Source organism: Danio aesculapii, chromosome 6, assembly GCF_903798145.1.
Source record: "Danio aesculapii chromosome 6, fDanAes4.1, whole genome shotgun sequence".
Classification (NCBI taxonomy): Eukaryota; Metazoa; Chordata; class Actinopteri; order Cypriniformes; family Danionidae; genus Danio; species Danio aesculapii.
This window is the reverse complement of record NC_079440.1, coordinates 31,225,906-31,252,502: the sequence shown is the minus strand read 5'-3', so window position 1 is coordinate 31,252,502 and position 26,597 is coordinate 31,225,906. Positions and strand designations below refer to the sequence as shown.

General features: G+C 35.0%; 2 protein-coding genes across 3 annotated transcripts in view; both read left to right on the top strand.

Moving 5' to 3' along the window:
- Positions 1-7,588, top strand: part of LOC130230774 (ephexin-1) — a 28,452-nt gene extending 20,864 nt beyond the window's left edge. For both annotated transcript variants that reach the window (XM_056459968.1, XM_056459967.1), the window contains exons 11-15: positions 899-1,050; positions 3,185-3,358; positions 3,493-3,566; positions 6,931-7,035; positions 7,141-7,588. In XM_056459968.1, the coding sequence (XP_056315943.1) occupies positions 899-1,050; positions 3,185-3,358; positions 3,493-3,566; positions 6,931-7,035; positions 7,141-7,334 (699 nt within the window). In that variant the 3' untranslated portion in view covers positions 7,335-7,588. The remainder of the gene's footprint in view (positions 1-898; positions 1,051-3,184; positions 3,359-3,492; positions 3,567-6,930; positions 7,036-7,140) is intronic.
- A 459-nt stretch (positions 7,589-8,047) lies between these two features.
- Positions 8,048-26,597, top strand: part of farp2 (FERM, RhoGEF and pleckstrin domain protein 2) — a 108,013-nt gene continuing 89,463 nt past the window's right edge. Inside the window, exons 1-2 of the mRNA XM_056459966.1 lie at positions 8,048-8,121; positions 10,609-10,866. Coding sequence (XP_056315941.1) covers positions 10,663-10,866 — 204 coding nt within the window. The 5' untranslated portion in view covers positions 8,048-8,121; positions 10,609-10,662. The remainder of the gene's footprint in view (positions 8,122-10,608; positions 10,867-26,597) is intronic.

Sequence of the window (26,597 nt, the reverse complement as noted above, 5' to 3'; positions counted from 1 at the left end):
ATATATATATATATATATATATATATAATGGGACAATGCACTGTATAAGTGTTGTTTTCATAAAAAAATATTTATGACATTTTTCTTGTTTTAAGCATAAATTGACTTCATTTACATGTGTTTTTATAGAAAGAAACCAATATCTATTGTAATTTTGCTTATCTACTGAATCCATCTTTAAGAACAGGGGTGCCCAAACTTTTTCTTATATGAAGGACCAAAAACCAAACTTGATTGAGGCTAGTGGGCTGAAGGTAAATACAGTTGCAATGGGTGATTTCCTAATTTATTTAATAATATTTTAAAATGACTAGAAAACACTGCTTTATATTAACTATTACAGTATTTTATTTTATTTTTTACATTTTATTTTGAACTTATTACACTTAAAACAAAACAATCTAATTTGTAACAGAATTACAGTAGTGTTTGCCTTGATTTGCTCGTCGATGTCTTCTGCATAGTCCTCTAGCCGTTGAGTGACAGTACTTACATTTAAAAAAATCAGATTCACTTATAACATTTAATTGAAATGTTTAATTTCAGTAAGCTTTTGTAGCTCAGCAATAAAGCAAAAAAAGTTACATCAAATTAGAAATTACAATCTCTATCTTAAAGGCATTCGCCCCAACCCTCTCCATCATACTCACTCTCCTCTCAGATGGGATGGTGGGCCAAATCAAAGGTTACAGTCGGCCAAGTTTGGCCTGTGGGCCCTACTATGGGCATCTCTGTTTAAGAATGATTCGGTATTTGTACCAAAATAATAATAATAATAATAGTAATAATAAAAATAATAATAATAATAAAAATAATAAAACAGGATAAATATCTGTCTATGAAAATATTTTGTAGTGTAATTTTCATCAATGTATGTCTGTATCTCTGTTTCTCTCAGGCCCTGCCTCTTGTGTCTTCCTCTCGCTGGCTTGTGAAACAGGGAGATTTGCTTCAAATTTCTTCAAAGGAAAACATGTTCGGTCAGAGAAAGCTGTGTCCTGTCCTTCTGCTCCTCTTTAATGATTTACTGCTGGTGGCCAACAGGAAAGGGTAGGAGAGCCGGCTTCAGTCAAATGAACTGATTTAAATGAAGACTGACATACTGAAGGTTTTCTCTTTAGAAAGACAGATAATTCTTTTAAGCTATCTTCTACCATCTTCAGTTTCTGTAGACCCCCGATAATTCAATTTTTGAACATCAATGCTGTTTTCACATAGAAAATAAATAAAACCTAACGGTTTAAATGTTACAAAATGAATCAAGGTGCAAAAAATAATATGGACAAAGATGAAATGTCTAATTTTGGTGTCTGTATCAAGTTAAACGAACAAAAGTGGAATGCCAATGTATACTTAATTGTTTAAAGTATCTTTTGTTCAAATAAATGTTAAAATGTGGATCAAATGTTCCATTGTCATTCACTGTAAAAAATGCTGGGTTACACACAATCAATTTGTGTTGGGACAACATGAAGGAATTAAGTTAACGTATTAGTTTTTACAAATTTAAGTGGATTGAACATAAAACAATTAATCCCCCCCCCCCCCAACCCCCCCAGGCCCCCCCCCAAAAAAAAAAAAACCTCAAGAATTGTGTTGTTTCAGCTTATTTAAATAAGTAGCTTGAACAAACAGCAAATGCCACTTTTCAGGATAGCATATGTATACAGTTGAAGTCTGCTACAGTTGTGCCCTCCGGTTAATTTATTTTTCATTATTTATTTTTCATAGTATTCCTGTAATTTTTTTCCTTTAGAGAAATCTTATTTGTTTTATTTTGGCTAGAATGAAAGCCATTAAAAAAATATATAGTTTTAAGGTCAATATTATCTGCCACCCAATGTTGAATGTTTAGAAACGTGTTCTAAATAATAACGTGTTCTAAATAATATAATAAAAGCATATTTCCGTTAAACAGAAATTGGGCAAAAAATATACAGGGAGGGCTAATAATTCTGACTTCAATTGCATATGCAAAACTGAACACCATTGTATTTTAAATGATTATAATAAAATTATATTTCTGATAGTTCACTCAGAAATGAAAATTCAGTCATCTTCAACTCACCCTCATCTAGATAGATAGATAGATAGATAGATAGATAGATAGATAGATAGATAGATAGATAGATAGATAGATAGATAGATAGATAGATAGATAGATAGATAGATAGATAGATAGATAGATAGATTAATTCTTTGAGTGTGAGTAAAGGATTAGTAAATGTTCATTTTTGAGTGAACAATTCCTTTAACAATTTGTTTCTGACAAATGACTAAAACCAGTTTGAAAGATAATGAGTATAAGTATTTAAAATGACAATTCATTTGTATTTTGGGTCTGCGTTGTGATCCTTATATAGAGATTTTTAAGATAAAAAAAGACTTATTAAGTCTCCTAGAGAGAAACAGTGGAGTTTACCATTTGAATCGATTCAGTCAATCTCTGGCTCTGGCAGGAGCTCTTTTAACTTAGCTTAGCATAGATAATTGAATCAAATTAGACCATTAGTGTTTTGCTCTAGAATTTCAAAAAAGATATCACAACTGGTGTTATGATATTATGCAGTACCTGAAAATAGTCCCCAGCTAAGTAATTAGCTGTGTAATATCATTATTCCTGCTGCAGCCATAGTACAGCAGTAAAGCTTTTTAATCATTACACCAGACTGAGAGTATAGTTCCTTGCCATATCGACCTAGAAAATAACAACTTTTTATTTTCCATTGATCTTACCACACAATGTAGCTACACAAGAGTCAAGCTTTAATTAGGATAATTATCAAAACTGTTTTGAGTGAGATGCTAATAGTCTAATCCTATTTAATAATTTATGCTAAGTTAAGCTAAAAGTGCTCCTGCCAGACCTGGGGATAGGCTGAATGGGCTAAAAAAAATGGTAAAACTTAACTGTTTAACTATAGGGAAGTTGTAAAATTATATCTTCAAATAAATAAATGAATTGGAGTGTTCCATTAATTATTCTTGTTTTAAATAAGCCTGATATTATTAAAATGATCCTTTTGTTAGACCGAATTACATTTAGTGGAGTCTTCTGTTAATTAGTAAAATTTATCATAGCGATTATTATTATTCTGCCCAAAATATTTAAATTATGTTGAAAATATATATAAAATATTTTGGCAGTGCATCCTAAGGTGTTAATGCCTTTTAATGAACACAGGTTGCATCGGTTTGTGGTTCATGACTATGTGCACCGCTCTCTGATGGAGGTGACGGAAGGTAAAGATCTGGAAGAGGAGCTGGAGGGATGTGAGCTGAACCGGATATTCCAACTGACCCTTTTGCATAATCACCGGAGCACCACATCTCAACTTCTGCTGCAAACGAATTCAGAGTCAGTCCTGCATCTCCACAATGAACCCTCAAACTGATGCTAAATGGCTTTTATGGCCAGGTCAAACATTTAACAGTGTAAAATAATATGATGTTCCTTTTGGTAAACTAGAATGTGTCTGTTTGTTTTCACAGGACTGAAAAGGACTTATGGGTGGAGCTGCTGGGCGGTCGGAGAGATGGACAGGACACTGTGTATGAAGAATGGGGTAAGAATCAATCATTTAATTAAACATTTACATTTACATACAGTGAATTTCTCAATCACTTTTAAAACTATAATATGATTTTTAAAGGGGTGGTCCAGAATGTAATTTTAAGGCTTGGTTGTGTTTATAAGATGCAAAGCAATGTGTGCTCATGTTTCACTTGAAAGAAATCACATTATTTTTTCATAAATCTCACTTTGATTATATTGACCTTATTCTTCAATAAGTTTTTGCGATTGTTTTAGAAATTCAGCTATGGGAGAAATGACTAGGAATAATAAACGGCAGAAAACGGTCAAACTACTTACTCTACAAACAAGTGTTTGCATCACAATACAGACAAAGTAGAATAATATAATAATAAAATATCAGTTTGCAACATCAAGCAGCAAAACCTTATGCCTGCTCTTTAAAATAAAATTCGACAAGTGTCTGTAACGAGTGAAAATGGGGTGTGGCTCCTTTAAGAGAGATCGCCATTGTGTGGGACCGATGTTTATTTTTATTTTTCTCTGATGCTTGGATTAAGTTATTGTTCTGTAATTTACAGTGACAGTGACAGGAGAATAAAGCACAAGATGTGGGATGCGACCTGTGTGAGTCTTGACTTATTTTTCTGCTGCTACATGAGTTAGGCGAGCTCTCCTGTATTTTTTTAAACTCAAAACGTCACATGATGTCTTTCACATATATTCGGAATATGCATGTGTAAGTAATATGAATCGTTCACATATCTTTTGTGAGTTCATTATCTGAGATGTAAAACGCACGGAAAAGCTGCCTATAGAGAGACACGCACGCGCTGGTGAAGTGTGTGTGTGTGTTTACAGCAGTTTGACTGATAAATAGGAATTTGTAGCTAAATTGTTAGCTGTGCCAAACAGCTTTTCCCGTTGTTTACATCTTTGCTACAACATACCGTACAACATACTATACATGTCATGATCAATTTTAACAAATAAAAACTCACAGGCTACAGCTTCTGCTTGTTGGACCTGCTCCTTCTTTGAGGAGATTTTACCCGAATCCAGCACTGAACTGGGAGAGATTTTGGAAGCTGTGTTTTGTCAAATCATGCTTGCTATGTATTTTATAATTCTCTGGAACATAAGTAATATTGAACTGTAAGCACTTCTGTCATTGTGTTGTGTCCTTTGGAAGCCCAAATACAGTAACAGAGAAAGCTCTGTGGAAAAGCAGCATTTGGATGCCATTTTAGCTTTCTCTGCTGTAACATTACAGCGCCTCTGGCCACGCCCCTTAGCTGCGCAGTGTGTGTGCATGGTAAAAGTACATTTGTGATCTCACTGGCCTGGAAGTATTTTTTGTAGTCCCCAAAATTCGTTCATTGTAGCTTTGCTAAGCTACTTCTGTAAAAACCAAGGTCTCCCTTTGCATTGAACTTTGCATTCAGAGATGCTGTTTGTGATCACACAGCTACATTACACATCAACTAAAGTTTAAAATATGATATCATAGTGGACCACCCCTTTAAAAATTTATAAAAGTCTCTTTTAGACATGCCATGTGTATTCTGGTATGAGGGTAGCATCTTGATGCTAAAGCACCAAAAGGTGGAGAATGTCAACTTCATTCATTCAGCTGCAATCCATCACTGGGAAACATCCATACACACTCATTCACACAAACTCACTATACAGACAATTTAGCCTTCCCAATTCACCTATAGCGCACATCTTTGGACTTGTGGGGGAAACCAGAGCACCCAGAGAAAACCCACACGAACACGGGGAGAACATGCAAACTCCACACAGAAATGCCAACTGACCCAGCCGAGGCTTGAACCAGCAACCTTCTTGCTGTGAGGCATACGTGCTACCCACTGCGCCCCCTTGCAGCCCGATAGTCAACTTTGTTATGGTTAATTATTAGTGGTTTAAAAAGTTTAACAATAAGTTAAACAGTAACAGAAGTAACATAACACTTCAAGAAGAAACCAAAACAATTCTTGTAATTTTGTTTTTTGATACAATGTTAGACAGTGTTATGGGTGATATAGCTGGGTATGGTTAAAATACAATATATTCTACTATGACAAATTCTATTCTAGAATCGTGAGTGCGTTTTGCATTTCCAAGATAACCCTATTATCTTTTAAACAAAAACTTTAATACAACTGTTTTTAATAATAACAAATTATAACAGGTTAACTTAATAATGTTCATATGTGTATTGAGGAAGATTTTGTCTTAAATATATTAACATAGACTCCCACTATACCAATTTTTGACAGATATGTACAAAATGGAAACTCAACATCACTGTTATTGTTATTCTTAGTGGTTTAAAAAGTTTAACAATAAGTTACATGATAAACAGTAAAAGAATCAAATGTTTACATTTAAGCATTTTGCATTATTTTACATTAGCAATGATCCAGTTTAGTCTACTGTAAATTATACATTTATTGTAGTATATCATTCCAGATTATGGAAGATGAGTGAAATTGAAAATGCTTGAATTGTACCTACAATTCTGGATTGAGATGATCTAAAAATTCCCAACACTGTGAAAATTAAGAAAAAGCTAAATAGTTTATCTTCAGATATTATTTTCAGTCGTTTAGCATAAAACAGCTGTCAAACACTGAAAATTCCGACACAATTAAACAAAAGCCTTGTGTAGGAATTCATGTTCAGCTTTTAAAGGATGGAACTTTACACCTGAGCTCCCCTCAAAGTGATACAGCTGGATACGCACGTCAATATAGCATAATCCTTGTGACAACATGTGCTACAATGATTACAATTTTTATGTTACTGTGTAATTAATAATATGAAGAAAAAAAAGACTTTGTATATTTACTGTTTTTACATTACCGTGAGGGTTGGGTTTATGGTTTGGGTGGCTGTACGTCACTATTATTGGGAAATTTAATAAATCATATAAATGATTCTCGCTAACTTCCAGCCGCAGCTGTATCTCGTCTAGCAACAACCCTCGCTAGATGGTCCGACCCCACCTTATCCATAAATATCACTAAACAAAACTCCACCCATTAGGTCCACAGTGGTGAAGCTGGATTAGGTTAATTGAGTAATCCTCTGATAACATTATAGAGCAGCAATGAGCACTAGCAAACGAAAACAAAAGAAAGAAAAAAGGTCATCCTAACAAGCAAACTAGAACATGTGCAGCTACACATTGGCCACTAGGGGGCAAAAGTGTCAATTACTTTGAGAATGTTTTTCTACAAAATCTGAAACATCTGTTCTTAGTCAGAGACGTGCAATTATGATTTGGTTTCATTGAAAATATGATTTGATGTAGAATTATTTAAACATCTGTGAATAAATTATTAAATAAATGAACAGATTATATTTAAATGGTTGCTGTGTTTAAGACTGTCCTCAGGTGCGATGTGTTGAGGTTTGTGCTGGACAGCAGAGAGGAGAGCTCAGTCTACAGCAGGGAGATCTGATCAATGTCATACAGAAAACTACTGATGGTACTGTTGTTCCTAGTTCTGCTGTTCCCAATCAGATTATTTTTAACATCAGTGATTTTTTTTGAGGATCTGTCTCATCATTCTCTACTTTCTGCTGTTGTCTAGGGTTCCTGGAGGGCCGTAGGGTACGGGATGGACAGCGGGGCTGGTTCTCGGCCTCATGCGTGGTAGAGATCACGAATGAACATGTACAGAGACGTCACCTCCGTCAGAGGTATCATGTCCTACAGACGGCCACACGCCTGCTGAAACAACGCAACAGAGACATTGAGCAAACAACCACAAAATGCCTAAAATGAGAGACTGCTATCCTAGAGACAGTCTGTTCTTGGATACTGTTTGATACTGTCTTACTGACATGAAATAAATAAAAAAGTGGAAAACAGGGAAAAAGTGTGTGTGGGGGTTCCACACAATCAATTTCTACTGAGAAAACATGAATGAATTAAGGTAACTGATTAATTTTTTACAAATTTAAATGGATTAACCATAATACAATTGAGTGGGTCATAGTTATTTCATTTCTGTTAATCAGTGCTGTTCTTTTCAAATAAATTTGGTAATGATGATGCTCCTCTGTTCTCCTAATAATTTGCCTATATGTTTACTGTTTTGAATGGCATCTTGCATACAAAGCTTAAAATTTGCTTGTTTTGTATGTGATCAGATAATATCATTATTTGACATTCCTGTTATTTTATATTTTCTGGAAATATTAACTAATATAGACAGTATTGTATAGTAAACACTTCATTATATTATATTATATTATATTATATTATATTATATTATATTATATTATATTATATTATATTATATTATATTATATTATATTATATTATATTATATTATATTATATTATAAAAAACTACTACTACTTAGAGTCTCGAAACCAATCAAATTAATTCGCAGGTCCGTCTCAGCCAATAGCTGCCGACCATTCCTGTGCAAATCTGAACCAATAGACGCCAGGATCTGCCTGTAGTCGTCCAATCAGAACGCAGCTTTGGCCGCACTTCGCCTACAGCGACGGTCGGACGTGTAACTCATATAGAGTTGGAAGAAATACCAGGCGAAAAATAAAAGGTAAGCTATCGATTTCCACAATATAGCCATTAAAATCAAATGTGGACGGTTTTATTAGCCGTAGTTTATTTAAACACGCCTCCGTGAAGCGTCCGGTAGAGTTTCAATATCTCTTCGCATGTTTGTGTGGTTTGACTAAACTTTCTCAGTCTTTGTTTCATGTCTGTAATGGCAAACAGCAAACTGTGTCCTTCTAGTTTTCCTCAGAATTAAGGATATTTTGTTGGTCTTGTTGAATTAGGTTAAAACGAGTGGTGAAATGAGTTTGCTTTGAGAGATTAAGCCAATGCAGAGATTTTTTGTAAGTGCCTTTGAGTTTTGCAGCTTTATCCTGTTAAAATTCACATCTTCAGCGTTTATTTCAAGCTTTAATGTAATCGCTTTACGTTAAAACGTGCAGCATGTAACGAGAAAATGTCTTTCATTGTCCTAACGACAACAACAAAACAAGATTAATGGTGACTAATCGTCGGTTGATTCAGCAACTGCTCAAACTCTTGGATAAAAAGGTCTCAAATGTGTTACCTTCCTTCCTCTGAGGAGAAATGTGTCGGTTTGGATCCCAGCTTATGAGTCTGTGCTTTAAAAGTTTTCCAGTCATATTATTTGACGTAACCTGTTGCATTAAAGAGCCAGAAACACGCTGAATGCTGAAGATTTTAATGTAGAATGAATGTGATTCTTCTCACTTTACCATTTGGGATCAAGAGAGTTGAAGTGGGGTTTGTTTATGTGGTATATTTGAGTTGGTGGTATTGCAGTGATGCCTCTCTAGTGTTACGAGTTGTCAAATCTCCTGCAAAGTCACTGCTAATTCTGGCAACACATTAGTATTTTGTATTGACTAATGTGAGCTTGTGCTCATGTCACTGCTATCGTTTGGCAGGAACTGTATGAAGTGCCATGTGAACTTAAAGGAATTGGGTCACATTTTTTCTTAGTGCTTTTTTCCTTTCTTACAATGTTAATAGTGTAATTGTTAAGGTTTTTGATTGTGTAAAGTAACAAATTGACATGGAATGTTCTCTTTTTCTGTTTTATAAATGCATCTTAATAAGATTAATTAAATTGATCCATAAGGATACTGACATTAACTATTAAATAATAATTGCGTAATTTAAAGGTTTTTGATTGTAGTCACATCAACTGACATGAAATGTTTTTAAATATAATTTTCTAAATGTATCGTAATAAGCTTAAATCCTAGATAAGGAATCAGATTTTGAACTGTTTAATACATCAAAAAGTTTTTTTAAATGGCTCAAAATTGCTTTTTGTGAGCTTTGAGGTGGTCATTGTTTAAATATGCTTTTGGTGAACCCATCTCCCAGCATGAAACCTATTTCAAATCAGTCGTGTTTAGTAGCATAATTTGGTTACAAAATATATGACCCACAATGCTGTACATAAAAAAATAACACTAGTCAGTCTGCCTAATTTCATAAAGCACCGTAACGCTACTCTTTCAAAATGCATATATCTATAGATAGATACCATCAACAACTAAGTTTTGTATTTCTTGATTTAATCTAATTGCTTGATTTGATCAATACAACAGAATTGTAGTTCTGTTTTTTAAAAAAATTAAACCATTTTTAATTAACATGTGGCATCTTTTATCTTTTCTCTGATTTTCATGTACTGTTTTGTAAATGAAAGTATATGGCAATATGTTCATTTAACCCTTATGTGCTGTTCGGGATGTTTTCATCCACTCTAGGGTGATTTTGAGTCTTAATTTGTCCACAACTTTCTATGTGTTTCAGCAAATGGAATACATTTTAGTGACAGATCTTATTTTAACACATATGTTGGGAAAATGCTTTGATATTTTAAATCTTGATAATCAATTGCAGCGCAAAAAGCTTAGTTTCTGGATACAAATACTCCATAGAACTTCATATTTAAACCAGAAACTAAAGGTTTAATGGTGCCAACTGATGATTAACATAAAAATAAAAAGTTTGACCTCTTCCCAACAGGGAAAAACACCAACCATTAAGAATGCATGATTATTTGATGTCATGGCTTTGCAATCAAAAGATGCTGCTGTAATAAAAGTCAATGGGGCAAAAACAGTCACAAAAGTATTAAAGGGCAGTCAATTTGAATAATACACAAGGATTAAATAATAATAATAATAACAATAATAATAATAATAATAATAATAATAGTGATTGAATGAATGCCTTCACTTAATCTATGTTGACTATGATACAAATTTTGTTATCAAAATCATATTAATCAGCTCTTTCATTTCACTTATATTTCTTTCTTTTCAAAGTAATGATTATAAGAAGAATAGCCAGATAATTGGTGGACTCTAATTGCCATCTCTGGATGGATATCCAGTTTCATCACTTATCATAAAAGCATTGTCTTTGAATACTGAAATGGTCTCATTGATTCTACCATGATATGGATTCCTGTATAACTGGCTTGAGATTTCATTGTGTCGTTTCATTGATTGCTGTGTGTTGTCTGCAGGCGGAGGTGTGTGTATGTATGTAAGAGCGGAGGGAGGCTGCACTGGGAGCAGCTATGGGTGAGATCGAGGGCTCCTACCGCTCCTTGCAGACCCCTGCTGGATCACGACTCGGGGGTCAGAACAACACTGGCATCAGCACATTGGAGCCTGGCCAGAGCCTTAGTTCTGCCATGGGGGCTGGTGGAAAAGGCCACAACAAGGGCCTGCAGATCCGTGTCCAGGGCCTGGATGAGGCTCAGGAGTTTTATGAGCTTGAGGTGAGCGCACAACTTTTATTCAGTTTTCTGGCTCTGTTTGTTGCCGTTTGGGCCTGGTTGAGAGATCCAGAGTTGGTTGGTTGGGTAGTTAGTTATTTCTTGTCTCTAGTCTTGCTGACTCTATAACATGTAGAGTAGTTTAATGTTTTTTATTAATTTATTGATTTTGACCATTGCATAGTAAAGTTTGAGGCTATTAAGATTTAAAAAAAAAATGTTTTTTAAAGTTTCTTATACTCATTGTGGCTGTGTGTTTTCAAAACTATTGTTGTAAAATTATATTATAATTGGAAATGTTAGTATTTTGAGTATATTTTATAATGCAGTGCTTCCCACACATAGAGTTTACTTGGACGGGCCGCCCAGGTATATTAACGGCTGCCAAAATATATTTAGTGACACTTTTTTTTGTTGCTCTTATTAACATAATTTAACACTTTTTTTTTTTGTATCTGCCCAATATAATCAAGCATCCATGATTAATCAACTAGCCGAAAATCTTCTCTCATTTACCCATTTTGTTCTGTGAGAACGAGACCTGTCAGCACTCCCACAGACACTCCCACAGCTTTGCAGACCCACAGGGATGCGCCTTTTTGGGACTTAAGTTAGCTCGGCCCAGGTTTCTAAATCTTCTAAAATGCAACCTTTGCTTTCGCTTTTTAAAGCTTGTGTGGGTTTTTGCATTATTCTTTTATTAAAGACTACTTGCTTGGCTTCACAGCTGACAGCAAGCACAGCTGCGAGACCTAAAGAAAAAGTAATTTTTATTATTTTTTTAGCAACTTACAAATAAGGACAAGGAGGCAATTTACACAACTGTATAAGAGCAGCAGTGAATAAGTGCTATAGACAAGTTTCAGGTGTGTAAAGTCTAAGAAGCAAAGCATTAGTAATGTATTTTTTCTTTTTGAGAGAGTACAGTTAGTAGCCAGAGAGGCAGTTAAGATTAGGAAGGAAAGTGGAGACTAAATAGTTGAGTTTTTAGTCGTTTCTTGAAGTAATAAAGAAATAATAGATTAATTAACCTAAACGATTCAGAAAAACCTTCCTAAATACTCGGAGAGGATGAAATGACTGGTCTAAGCTGGCTGCAAAATATATGTACACCATTAGTGGTTAATCGACGCATTTGCCCTATTTAAATAATCTACAAGTTTTAGTCTTGTAATTAGGATAATTTTTTTAGAGATATTGTCTGTTTTTATTCTGTTTTTTCTGTCATTTATTTCTCTTTTGCTGATTATTTAATTAATTAAATTAATATATTACATTAGGCTTTTTTATATGCGTATCTAAAATGCTTTGGCATTCAAGTTTGTTTTGAACTTGAAAGAGACAGAAGCAAATTTTACCCTGTCAGTATGTGTACATGGTTCCTGAATAGAACAAAAGTAACAGAAATAGTGGATAGGGTGGCATGGTTTACCGGTACTTCGGAAGCACCGCGATACTATGGCTCCAAAATACTGGTGGTGCCACTGTAGTCATTACAGTTGTGTTAGAAAATAATCAATAGACCACTTTATTTTACTTTTATTTTAACTGTCTGCATGCGGTTGTAGTTTGCTGCTGTAATCACAGATCATATGGCATAATCAATGATTTATTTATTTATGTATTTTATTCTTATTATTGCAATATCAACAAAAGAGTCACAGTATACAAAAAACTAAGTACAAATAATACGTTTTAAATAATAAGGAAATTCTGAATTGAATATAAATATTATGACATATAAAATATAGTATTTCTGGCAATTTGCTTCATTTCATAGATTTGAGTTATAAATTAATACAGTATCACAATACTACTTGGTATTGTGATACTTCAGCTGGTATAGTGTCATGGCCTGAAGTGATGGTATCGTGACAACCCTAATAGTGGATGTCTTTTTTATTTCAACAGTCTTGTTTTTTACTTTAACCTATTAAAAAGAAACAGTGTATAACAGTGTCATAATAAAGTTATTGTTAAAAATTCAATTATGTTTTGTTTGTTGCATATAATTAACTATTTATGTGATGTGGGTAAAAGGTGTGTTTCAATCTGTCTACCACCGCAAGTATATTTCAAAGCTGTGGGAAGCATTGTAATGTAATTTATCCCTGTGATTCCATTACTCTAGTCTTTATTGCCACACAATCTTTCACAAGTCATTGAAATTGTGCTAATTTGGTGTGCAAGAAACATTTCTAAATGCAAATTAAAGTGGAAAATAGTATTTCAAGTCTCGGTAGAACCTTTTTTGTAACCTTAATAAATGTCCTTGCTGTCATTTTTGATCAATTTAATGCATAATAATATATTGATTTCAAAAAAATCTCCCCCTACTGGGCTCATACTTTTGAATTGTGGTTTAATTTCTAAAGGTCATGTCATTTGACTAGTTTATTGATGAGTTAAATAGCTTGATTGAATTAAACCAATTCCAACTGTCCATTCAATCACTGTTCGGTAAATCAGTTCAAAACTTTTGTTCAGCTCTTCTGGCCTGAGGCACAAAAATCTTTTCCATGTGGCGTTCTTTATGTTTAGTGTTTTGTATTTGTAAAATTAAAAACAAAAGATGATTAATGTTTTTGCTGATTTAGATTTGTTTTCTTAATAAATTAAACTTTGGGTCAACTTGACTACAATGGCAGTTGTTGATTAAACTGTTGAAACGATGCTCATCCCATGTTACTACATCCTGATCATGCTGTTTCACAATTATCTGGTAAATTTGGCTGCTTGTTTTGTTTGTTTGATTCTGCTGCACAAATATTGTACATTTGCTATTGTGTTTGCAAAGCTACTCAAAGTTTATGTAAAAATAAGCATGCACTGTAGCCAGCGTGCTGTGTTTGGTTTTGTCCGTTTGCGGCTGTGCTGGAGAATGTAAACGGCCGTCTCTCCGGAGACCTCTGGCAGTCTTGTTTTGCGTGCCGGTTGTGGTGGGTGACAGCTGCCGCATGGCTTTAGCTTTTAAATCCTGCGTCTTTAAGTCTGTTTTACAGCCGAAGGCCTGAAGTCACTCTCTAAGTGCTAGCCTGGGCGTAGTTACACATCTGACGAAGATATTTTCTGCGTAGATCTTTGTTTATTTTGTTAAATGGATAAAATTATGAAAGTGTATTGCTTGATTTTACGACAACATAAAAATAATGCAGTAAGCAGGGGGAGTTTAAGATGATTGTGGGCTTGTGCACTGTTTCATGTTAGCATTGTGGATTTTAAAACGCTTTTACTGCTGGTCGCTGCTCATACATAGTCTTCTTTTAATTATATCAGGATTCTTCCTCGTACTTGACAACGAGAACTGTTTGATTAGGGTTAGTTTGAAAAATCACTAAATAAAGATTCTCCCCCTTCTGAATTGAGAAATTATCAGTATATAGAATATTACTTAGCCCTTGTTTGCTGTTGGAGATGTTTTCATCCACTTTGAGGCTTAATTTGGCCACAACTTTCTCTGCATTTCAGCAAATTGTATGATTTTTGTTGACAAATCCTATTTTGACACACATTTTGGGAAAATGCCAATTTTGTTACTGTTGATCATTAGTCACAGTTGAAAAATTGAGCTTAGATTCTGCCTTTTTAATTGGAGTATAACGTGTGCATGTGAGGGTGTAAGGGAGACCTTTGCACATTTGCCTTGATATGTTTGAGAAAATAAAAAGCACCTCAGCTCTCAGAACATAGTAAACATAGTTAGTGTATTTATGCACGCACTATAATTTGCTCTTTCACTCCATAGGACTCCATATAAAAGCCAGAAATGTTTTTGCCCAGTCCTATCTAACAGTTTAATTGTTCCAACTGATAATTAACTGTAAAAATGAAAAATTGTACCTCTTCTTAACAGGGTAAACCAACAATAATTGAAAGAATGCATGGTTTTAAGTCGTCAAGGCATTTCAATTAAAAAAAAAATTGTCATTATATTGGAAGTCAGTGGGTCAAAATCATGCACTAATATAACAAAAATGTTGTAAATTTGAACAAAGCACAAGGGTTATAATATTTAAAATTAATGTATGTATTTATTTATTGATTTATTCACTTGAATAAAAAACAAACAATTGACTTTACTGGATGAATCAGCATTTTTGAATTAACAGAGTGTCTGTGGGGTCTTAAAAAGTATTAAAGGTGGTAAATTAATTATGAGAAAATTAAGGGCCTTAAAAGGTTATAAAAAGTCTTAATCACGTTTTTACAATGTCTTAAATTTTGTTCAAGACCTGTCCAAAGTGTTTGACTCCAAAAAAGCATAAATAAATTTCTTTTCCTCGATCCACCCGATTGGTTTGGGCCGGGGTGCGTCCAGCCAAGCTCCTTCATCCAGGTGACGTCACTTAATGTGTGACAAACATGGAAAGGTAATGTGACGCTCTCCACATGTAGCAAAACCATAGAGTGAAACAGGAAAATTGAAAATGCAAGTTTACGTACTCCTGGTTGGAGAAAGACGAGTTTAAACAGTGGCTGAAGCCTGTCGCTGAAAACAACAACACAGTAATTTATTCTTTCAAGCTTTGTTTCTTCCTGACTTATCTGAGTTCTGTTGCATGGTTGTGCTCCATTGATTTATTTAACAACAACTGTTTATTAATAACTGTTTATTAAGTTAAAGGTTTGATACTGATTAGAACTTGAAGTGGCAATGAGGTCTTAAAATATTATGAGAAGGTCTTTGAAAAGGTATTGAAATTACCTTTAGGATTCCTACATATACCCTGATTAATGTCTTCAATTAATTATTCAGTAGTTGGGTTACCAAACGTTTTAATCTATACACTTTATACACACATCTGTGCCATTGCTGTATAGAAACAGAAAGATGTGCATATAAATCTTAAAATGCACATAAAAGGTGTGTACTCAGCTGATGGAGATAATTATTTTATTTAATGAAACCAATGCAAATAAACATACTGAATAAATTCCTCAAATCCTGTGACTTTGCTGCATCAAATGATGTGGATGGTTAACTGTATGACCCAGCTAATCAGTCCTAATACAAATCATCTCAAAAGTTGTTTTAGTCATTCTGAAATGCCTGAGTGAATTAAAGGCAACTCATTAGAACTGATTGCATTTTCAACCATCAGCCATCTGAATGCAAAACAACATGACAGTGATTGCATTTGATTACATGAAACAGCATTTGGCTTTTATGATTATTAGAGGTGAAAGTTATTTGTTATGCAGGAATCCAAATGCACAAGTTTCTGCAGTTGCATCACCTTTCATTCTTTATTATTAATACTTTGCCCCAGTTTCCCAGGAAGTGTCACTTTGGTTCTCTTTAAAACATTAAATGGTCACAAAAATAAGACTGTGATCTATTAATGATTAAGTGTGCCAGAGAGTTCAGATTGCACAAAATCAACATGTTTTGGGGGCAATCCATTTGGCATAGTTGTGTGGTGGTTAATTGGTTCAACAATGGGCTTTGGCAGACAAGAATTGATCGTTTGATGCCTCTGCAGAAGGTTTAACATGTTTTCATGGACCGGTTTCAACATATCTGTGACATGACCAATAGGAGCGCAGATATTTTTCCAAACACAGACTTCGAACATGATATGGTTTTTGAAATTTTGGTGCTGCTAGGTGGAATTATGTTGAGACAGCCAGTGCAGAAGTCACCAATTCTCTATGTTTATCAGTTTATTCGGAAGTGAGTCGCTAGTCCTGCCATCTCAGTGACATCACACACAAAGTTAAATATTGCTGGGAAGCAGTGTGTAATATGGCTGTAGTTTACCGAGAAGCTACGCAAAAAGATGACACTATTTACATCAGGAATATTTTGAGTAGCTTGACAGAGAACTATTCAGCTTGCTTTCCACCAACACAATGTAAAAATAACCACACCAGTTTTACTTTTTGAGGATCTTGTTATCCAGCTCTTTAAATCCTGATTATTAATCTCGGAGAGCCCCTAATTAAATGTTACTACCTCTTTGATGTTAGTCTAAGGTAAAAGTAATAACATTTAAAAGGTGTGGTACTTTCACAAGTGATGGATGCAAGCAAGACACAAACAACAAAACTGCCAACAAAAATGGTTTAATGTACAAAGAAGCCAGAAGTGAAGCCAGAATGCCCAAATATATTTACAAAACGAAGAAATATTTACAATTATAATCAAGCATCAAATTCAAACAAAGTATCAAACAAAATTAGGTCAACTCAAGAGTAATGGGACGATAGTGAAGCCAAATCAAAGAAATAAATATAGCAAAACAATTCTAACTCGTAAACAAACCTCGCTAGAAGCAAGAAAAGAAAAAGCGCCGTAATCTTCCCTATACTGAACTGTATAAAAATAAATACACAGATGGTGTTCACTTTTTACCTGGTGTTTTAAACTATGGATTGCCTACGTGTTTGCAAAATGGAAGTCATACAACATCTTCCCTGTCCACCTTACGCTGAGGAAAAAAGTGTGAACTTGAGATCTCTCAATCTTGTCAGGTAGGAGCTGGGCCAGAAAGTAACAAACAAAAACAATAGAAATAAAGATGTACAAAAATCTCAAAGTAGTCTAAATGGGCTAAAGTAATACAGAATATTTTACCCAAACAAAAGTAAAGCAAAAACAAAATCAGGTCAGCAAAATCACACAAAAACGAGATCAAAGGAAAAGCGATCTCTTCCGCTCTCCCTGGCGTCCTTTTATATGACCGCGCCACGTCGCCAAATGATGATTGACTGGCCTCCTGACCAATCGGCCGTCGCGAAGGCGGACCTAAAGGAAATGACAGGCTGGGAGACAGAGAGAGAGAACGGGAGGCAAATATCCTACAAATATAAGGCAACCATAACAAAACACTACTGCAGCTGAGCACACGTGCTGGAGATTCACAGCTGATAACAGAGCTGGGATTATAGACAAATGTGCACAACAATCACATGCAATTTATTGTTCAGAGCTACATAACAGCACCTGCAACTCAAACACAGCTCTATGTATATACATTGTTGTAGCTACGTGTGGAGTTCATCCACCTCCTTCTCGTCACATGGTACTGTGACATCTTTGTTTCCAAAAAGTAGAGTCTTGTCTGTCAACATTGCTGTGACAGATGGTGTTTTATTCTATAACCTATTATATAAATCCATTGCCATGTAGCGTGAGTGGTTTCACTTTCTCTACAGAGCTCGTGTGCACATCTATAGTTGATATAACGAACTTGAGCTGATGATAACATCGTGTGTGATTAATGAAGTGCTTCTGACATCCTTTTAGAATTGAACAAAGGCGATAGTGAAGCTCAAAAAAACAAAGGAGAAGCCCAAAAAAAAAACAAGGGAGCAAATGATTCTTTCAGCAACCTAAAACATTAACAAACTGACATGTTTAATTATTATCATCACCTTTTGGAGTATTGTGAACTTTGAATGACGGACAAACTTTCTAACAAGATGTTAACGTTACATGTGCTGGTGAAGAATAAAAATGAGAGGTTTGTACTGACTATATATGTCTTGTATCGTTTATAAACCCAAATAATGCCTATATAAATGTGTTGGATATTTTTTTGGTAACATTTGTAACAACTGTAAGGATTTGTATGTTTTCGTGTTTTATTTATTTTAAATAATCACAGACGTTATGGTTGGCTATTTCACTATATCATTGATCTGCAGCTATAATCAATTAATGTTCGTGAAAAGGTTAGCAATTAACATTTATACATCGAGATATATGTAAACTTGAAGCAAGAATGACATCGACTACAACTTTCTGTTGGACGCCACGCTGACCAAAAGACATCATAAGTACCGTTTGGCAGTGGAGACACAAGTTTGATTAAAGGTGACCCGTATCGAGCCATACTGTACCACTAGAAAGAGGCATAACGTTATGTTTGTGGGTCTTGTGGCTTTCAAAACTATTTTTTTTTTACAGTTGCCAGCTGTTCAATCAAGAAAAACTTGGAAAACATTTACTGGCTTTACAACGGCATGTTTATCTTAATAGCCTCCTTCATATTTCGTTGGCTTGACATGGATGATTATCTAAATGACGCTGGACATGATGTGATGTTATAAGACAGTCCGAGCAGTTTGGTAGAGGATGAGAACTTCCCATGATTGGATCAGATAACAGTGCTCTTTGAATTCCCCTGTTGCAAAGATCAAACAGCGGAGAGTGGAAAATGGTCATTATCCAGCTTTATTAGGCTACAGGACTCTGGAATGTGGCGTTACCACCAAACATGCTGTACTGCAGCAGGAGAAGCCCTGCTGGAGGTAAATGACTGTTCATATTATGTCAAGATAATGGAAGAACAATGGGGTCAGATCTGGTTCACAGATTTATTACTCTTTCTAGTGCTCTTCAGGAGTGTACTGGGACTGGCTTTCCATTACATTTAATTTAGCACCGCTGAGTGCATATGAATTGCGCTATTGATTGATCTGTTGTCAGATGATGTTGATGTTTTATTAGGCAGATTGCGTTTAATGATTCATAAGGCGACACTGCTCTGTGATCTGTTCCATGATGCACAAACCAGCGCTAATGCAGTCTGGTGTTGCTCATGGAAGGGTTTTGTTTATTCTCAGCTGGTGTGTGTTCAGTGTATGCATTGTGGGTCTGATGTCATGTTGCCACATCTGTTTCCAACATGGGACTGTGTTCTCATAAGCACACCCAGGTACGCGAGTGTGAGAGCTGTGGGAAAATATCCCAAATTGACCCTCAGGACTAAACTTCCAGACCAAAGAAATAAAGACAGATGTGTGCTGAACTACTGTTCGCGTTAGTCTAAACATAAACAAAAGTTTGCGTTGTCTGGCGATGAGGTGATGTTTTTGATTCACTTTGTAAAATGTAGTTTTTTTTGTTTGTTTTGTTTTTGTTTTTTGTTATTTGTATTCATTATCCCAGCGTGTCCTTTGAACAATTAAGGGTGCTTTCACACTTGTAGAACGATTGTTTTGTTCCGAAACGGGGATAATAATTTATACAATGTTTATTTTTTTCTTCCTGGTACCGTTCGCTTTCACATGGCAGAGTTTATAAACAGACCAAAATAGTTCAAACTAGTCACGTGCGAGTAAACTCCCCTCACATTGGTCAGGGTTTATTTTCAGGGTCCCACAGATTCCGCTCAGCTGTCACGTCGTTATTTTAATTAACGATAAGCAACAAGACATTATAAGTTAAAAAGTGCACCTTAATATTTACACCCACAGACATCATCACCAAATTTAAATCAGAGGTAAGACTTTCTCATACATAGCCTTATTTCAGTTGTCAAGCTTTGTAAAAATTGAATCAATCAATCAATTAAAAAAACATTGGCTAGAATTATGCGTTATACACTTAAATTATAGAGAGAAATAACAGATGAACAGAAACTGCTTTATTTCAATGTGTCAGTGCAGAAATGAACAAAACAATGCCTAATACAAAATATTATAAGATTGAAATATGGAAAAGTTATCAGATGGTAATTTTGGTCAATTTTCCTAACGGATAAACGGCACTCTGTAATATTTCACCATGCTTTCACTTTCGTATTCGACATTTACCGTTAGAAATGATGGCATCCCACCCTACTCATCATTCTCTCTTCATATAGGTGAATATATGGCAATTACATAGACATAATGCACTGTGATATAGCCTGGTTTGTTAGTTTGTTGGATCGTTTTGCTTTCTTACTACAACCGATCTGCTCCAGAGTTCATTTCAATCGAGCCGAGAAACATATTCTTGTGGAGTGCCCCATTTTTAATGTTATCAGACAATAATTTTTATCTGGAGAGACCTTAAATGAAGCAATTTTTAAATGTGAATCCATCTAAAATTGTAAAATTTTTATCAAAAGAAAAACTTTTAGATTTTTATCTTCTATATTATCATTATTATTTATGTATTTTACTTTGTATATTATTGATTGCTGCAGATTACTTTTAATTGTTAGAATATTTTCATAATTATAGAAAATTGGTATTTATAAAACGTGGTAAAATGTATCTTTTTTTTTGCCATGACATAGCCATAGAAGCTGAAATGACAATAAAATTAAAACTCTAAAATTAAATCTCTCTCTCTCTCAATCAATCAATCAATCAATCAATCAATCAATCAATCAATCAATCGAGCCGAGACCACGTCATTCAGGCATTCTCGGTCCGATTGTATTGGCATGGATTGCTGGGTTCACATATGCCAAACGAACCACGCTAACTGGACAAATGAGACTGGTTCCGAAACAAAGGCATGAAAGCACTCTCAAACTGCATTAAATCTGTGAACTGCTTTTGCACTCTGGGTCCTTTTTTTTAAAGAATCGTTATTTCATAAAATGTATTTTTACACAGTAACACATTATTTTTCAACTAAGACCATTGTTGCTGATTCTGATGGTGCTCTATTGTATGTTTATGCTGATTTATGCTTACATTTTGCATGTAAATAGATCCAATCGTTCACTATGAAAAGTCTTTTTAACATTTAGAATAAAAAAAAAAAGTGGTCATCTTTGTTAAAATCAAAGCCATATTACTATAGTACACTTTATCTAAATACCTGCTTTTTAAAATGTTAAAACACAGAGTTTTGAGTATTTTAAGCTTGAATGGCCATAACGGTCAAATTTGTTTCATGCATTTCAGCGTCGCCTGTTTTTTCCTTTGACTTTGAATGGGCCTGCCTCTGGTACCTAGCAACTTTCTGCTAACAAAAACATAACTTTCTGATAGCAAAAACATAACTTTACCTCAGACATGTCTTTCAAAACCAAATTATCACTGCAGTGAGAAGACATTGTTGTCTTGCTTGCTGGATAAAGTGAGGTACGCACCTCCGCAGGTTGTCTGTGACTTGTACACAATTATAGGCTTTATTACAATAAACATTGCATATGTAGAGTAATACTTCAAAGAATAAGATGACAGTAGATGTCAATAGGAGCTTTGAATTTAATGTCTTATATGAATGAGCAGAATGACTATTATGGCAATTCAAATAGTTAAAGAATTCTGGTACACCACACCACATTCTGGTGTTGCTTGCTTAAATTGTTCAATCTAGTTGTCTTAATTTGATTAATCTTAATTCTTTTTTTAATATTAAATGTGGTTATAAGTTTTATTTACTATATATTAAGAGTATACCAAATTGTATTTGGTCACACTTAAGTTTTATTTACTTAACCTAATCTGTGAGTTAGTAGAACTTTATTTATTTTATTTAGTTTTTTGGCCTCATGCTACTCCTCACAATCTTAATTATAATGTACACTCACCGGCCACTTTGTTAGGTACACCTGTCCAACTGCTCATTGACGCACATTTCTAATCAGCCAATCACATGGCAGCAACTCAGTGCATTTAGGCATATAGACATGGTCAATATGTCCAATATAATAAACTGAATGGGGAAGAAAGGTGATTTAAGTGACTTTGAACGTGGCATGGTTGTTGGTGCCAGACAGGCTGCTTTGAGTATTTCAGAAACTGCTGATCTACTGGGATTTTCACACACAACTCTAGAGTTTACAGAGAATGGTCCAAAAAAGGTAAAATATCCAGTGAGCGGCAGTTCTGTGGGCGCAAATGCCTTGTTGGTGTCAGAGGAGAATGGCCAGACTGGTTTGAGCTGATAGAAAGGCCACAGTAACTCAAATAACCACTCGAGGTATGCATATTACACCTGAGGTATGCAGAAGAGCATCTCTAAATGCATCTTCTGATGGCTACTTCCAGCAGGATAACGTGCGCCATGTTATAAAGTGTGAATCATCCCAGACTAGTTTCTTAACCATGACAATGAGTTCACTGTACTCAAATATGGACCAAAATGTCTGAGGAACATTTCCAGTACCTTGTTGAGTCCATGCCATGAAGCATTAAGCCAGTTCTGAAGGCAAAAAGGGGTCCAATACAGGATTAGTAAGGTGCACCTAATAAAGTGGCCGGTAAGTGTAATTTTAATTATTGAATATTGAACTTATTTGTGCAGTTTGTTTGCTAAATAGTCACATTAACTCAAATCATTCTGATTAAGCATTTGTTAGCAACAACTTAAAAGTATCTGTCAGGAAAACTCTGTATAATTATATTTGTGGATCATGCATTATATGCAGTCTTTGTTAAACTTTAACTAAACCACAGAATCTACTCTTCAATACAATACTGACTCTACACTTTTCAACATAACAGAAAACCCAACATAGCATGACATAAAGACACAATTGTTTCTCCATTTGTGCAAACAAGCACACAATAACACTTAATTTCAACATTTATTTTACTTATACTAACACAAAGCATGCTGGGAACAAGAAAGCTACCATTTTAAGTTAGTTTAATTAGTTTAAGATCATTTTTGTTAGACAAGGCAATTTCATTAATATTTGAGTGAAACAATCATATCTATATAAGCCAGAAATGTTTAGTTTCCAGATTTTGTGTTATATTGGCTTAAATCAGTATCATCTTCAATCTCTACTTTAAATATATATTATGTGTTTGAGTGTGTGTTTTTATTTTAATTAACATAAACTGCCATGAAGCTTCCTGCTGTTCAGTTTCAGCCACTTGCAAGCCTACAGTCTGTAATGATTTGTCATGAGAGAACGAATGCATGTGCACGTGCATGTTAGGCATCAGTTTGTTTGTTCTGTCTCTAACCTCAATCCCAGTTCAACCGGAAACCCACTGACCTGCTCTCCTCATTTGTGAGCTGCTCCTCCACCTCGCCAACTTGTAATTTGTACTGCCATCTAAAAGCTGAAGGCCTGCAGCAATCTCAGCCTCAGTATGTATTTATGGATATGGGTTTGCTACGCAGCGCCTGCCAGACTTATAATTTTCTCCGACTTTGAACACAGAGAGAAATGTATTTATGGACTTTTCCTCATCTAGCTGGATTATGTGAATGTTGTCTTTAACCTTCACTTTGGGATTTGTAACCAATTTGTGATTATTTAGGCCCGCTGAACCCGTTGTAAATAAAATGCATTGCTATATGATCTTTTATAGCACTTTAGGAGATTGTCAAGATGCATCTGGCCTGGTGTAAATTTTCAGCGTTGTCTAAATTGTGCTATATTGTCTGATCCAGTGTTTCCCAACCCTGTTCCTGGAGGCACACCAAAAGTACATATTTTGGATGTCTCCCTTTTCTGACCCATTAACTTCAGGTGTTGGAGTCTCTTCTGATGTTATGATAAGTTGATTCAGGTGTGTTTGATTAGGGAGAGGTTGAAAATGTGTACTGTTGGTGTGCCTTCAGGAACAGGGTTGGGAAACACTGGTCTGATCAATCTAGACATGTTTCTTTCTCAACAAAATCTCTCTTTACTTGGCAACACTTTTTATTATTGGTGCAGTTTCAGTATTTTCATGCCTTCTAAAAATTCTACTTGGATACTACTTTTCATATATTTACAAATATTAATCATATTAGTTAGTTATATTTTTAGTTACAACACACTGTGACTTTAACATAATTTAGATTTGGGTGTTCCTCGATTTTTGGTTTATTAATATATAAACCTTTAAAAAATTAAGAAAACTACTTCTCAAAAATAAAAATGATTTAATTAATTACTCATGCTCATTTATTTCCCAACCCCTGACACCTTTGTTCATCTTTGAAACACAAATTAAGATGTTTTAGATTAAATCTGAGAGCTCTAGCATCCTCTTTTGACAGCAAGGTACCAGAATCATTCAGAGTCCAGACAAATACACCCTCAAAAACAGACTGTATGCCTTCAGTTGTCCAATCAGATAATTATCAAGCAATGAGAATGCTTTTTTACACACAACACAAATAACTTTATTCAACAGTTTCTTCTCATTAGGGTCAGTATTTTGTGAGTGCTGTATGTCGCACTTGGTCACCTGCTGCTTGTTGTAATACTTAAAGTATTAATAATTATTGTTATTAATGCTCTTGAATGGACAACATATGTTTTATCCAAATGATTATGTAGAGTAGAAATGGAATGTTAAGAAAATATTTTGAGGAAGTGATCAAGTGTGTAAAGTACTTTATGGGGTGTAAAGACATCGCTGGATATATTTCACATTTCATTTTATCCTTTGACCTGCATTTTCCTGGACCTATGATTTATTATATCAGCCAAGTCAATTATTTTCATCACTCTTGTCATGTTGTTAAAAGTACAATGGCCACCTTTCTTGGAATTGATTGGGCTTGCTGTTAAAAAAACAGGCTTTCTGCTTCGTTTCTGCTGAATTTATTGGATATTAAATTCCCATTGTAAAATATTGCATATTTTTGCATACTTAAGAAATGTGCATATGGAATTGATCGCCCATTAAGGGAATTCTCAAGTCTATTATTGAGCTCACAGCTCTTCGGTCCATGCTGGTTCATATTCTGGGCTGATTTGCTGCCTTGAGATTTCCAGCATAAACACGCTTGAGACACACTGACTGTCAGACGTCTGGCTCCCTGTGAGGTTTTGTTCAACAGGCCAATAGGAAGTGATGAGGAAACCGCTACAACAGCCCAAACTTCCTGTCCCATCCACACCCATGGGACGACACTGGCCTCGGGTCTGCTCTGCTAAATAATCATCCAAGCTGTCAATTGGAGTCACAGATAGGCCTGTTGCCTTTATTTACATGCTATACATGCTACATACTATAAATAAAAAAATATATATATGTTGCATTTTTCATTTTCATTATAGTTAAACATTTTTTTAAATAATATTTTAAAAGTGTATATTTATTTTAGTTGCACTTTAGTTTGGGGACCGTTCACATGACATGCACAATATATTTTATTGTTTTAGCATCGATAATGCATTGTGTGCATCCGCAATAGTCAAATCACAAGATATGCAATGCTGAGTTCACTTTGCAGTGTATTTTTACATTTAAGTATGCAAAACCATAAAGCATGCACTTTTATCTCACTTTTATCTTTGCATTATTGCATTTATCTATCCTAGTAGTTTATTACATTTTATGCGTTATTCAATCCCCTACAGAATTATCCCAATCAATCAAAATTAACACATTTGATAACACTTTTGGGATCAATTCTCACAATTAACTACACTCTCAGAAATAAAGGTACGTGATTTGTCACTGGGTTGGTACCTTTTCGAAAGGTACAAATTTGTACCTAAAATGTCCATATTAATACCTCAAGGGTACATATTAGTACCTAAAAAGTACAAAAGTGTTCCCCTTAATTTTTAGGTACTAATATATACTTTTGAGGTAGCAATATGGACAATTCAAGTACAAATGTGTACCTTTTGAAAAGGTAACACCCCAGTGACAGCTCGCGTACCTTTATTTCTGAGAGTGTAGTTGCTTATTAGCATGCATGTTATCGAGATATTGGCTGATTATTAGTACTTATAATCTACATATTCTGCATGATCTTACTCTACATCCCTAGTGCAATACTTTCATTCATTCATTTTCTTTTTGGCTTAGTCCCTTTATTAATCCGGGGTCGCCACAGCAGAATGAACCGCCAACTTAAACCGCATATGTTTTACACAGCAGATGCCCTTCCAGCTGCAACCCATCACTTATTCACACACACACACACACACATACACTACAGACAATTTAGCCTACCCAATTCACCTGTACCACATGTCTTTGGACTGTGGGGGAAACCGGAGCACCCGAAGGAAACCCACACAAATGCAGGGAGAACATGCAAACTCCACACAGTAACGACAACTTACCCAGCCAAGGCTCGAACCAGCAACCTT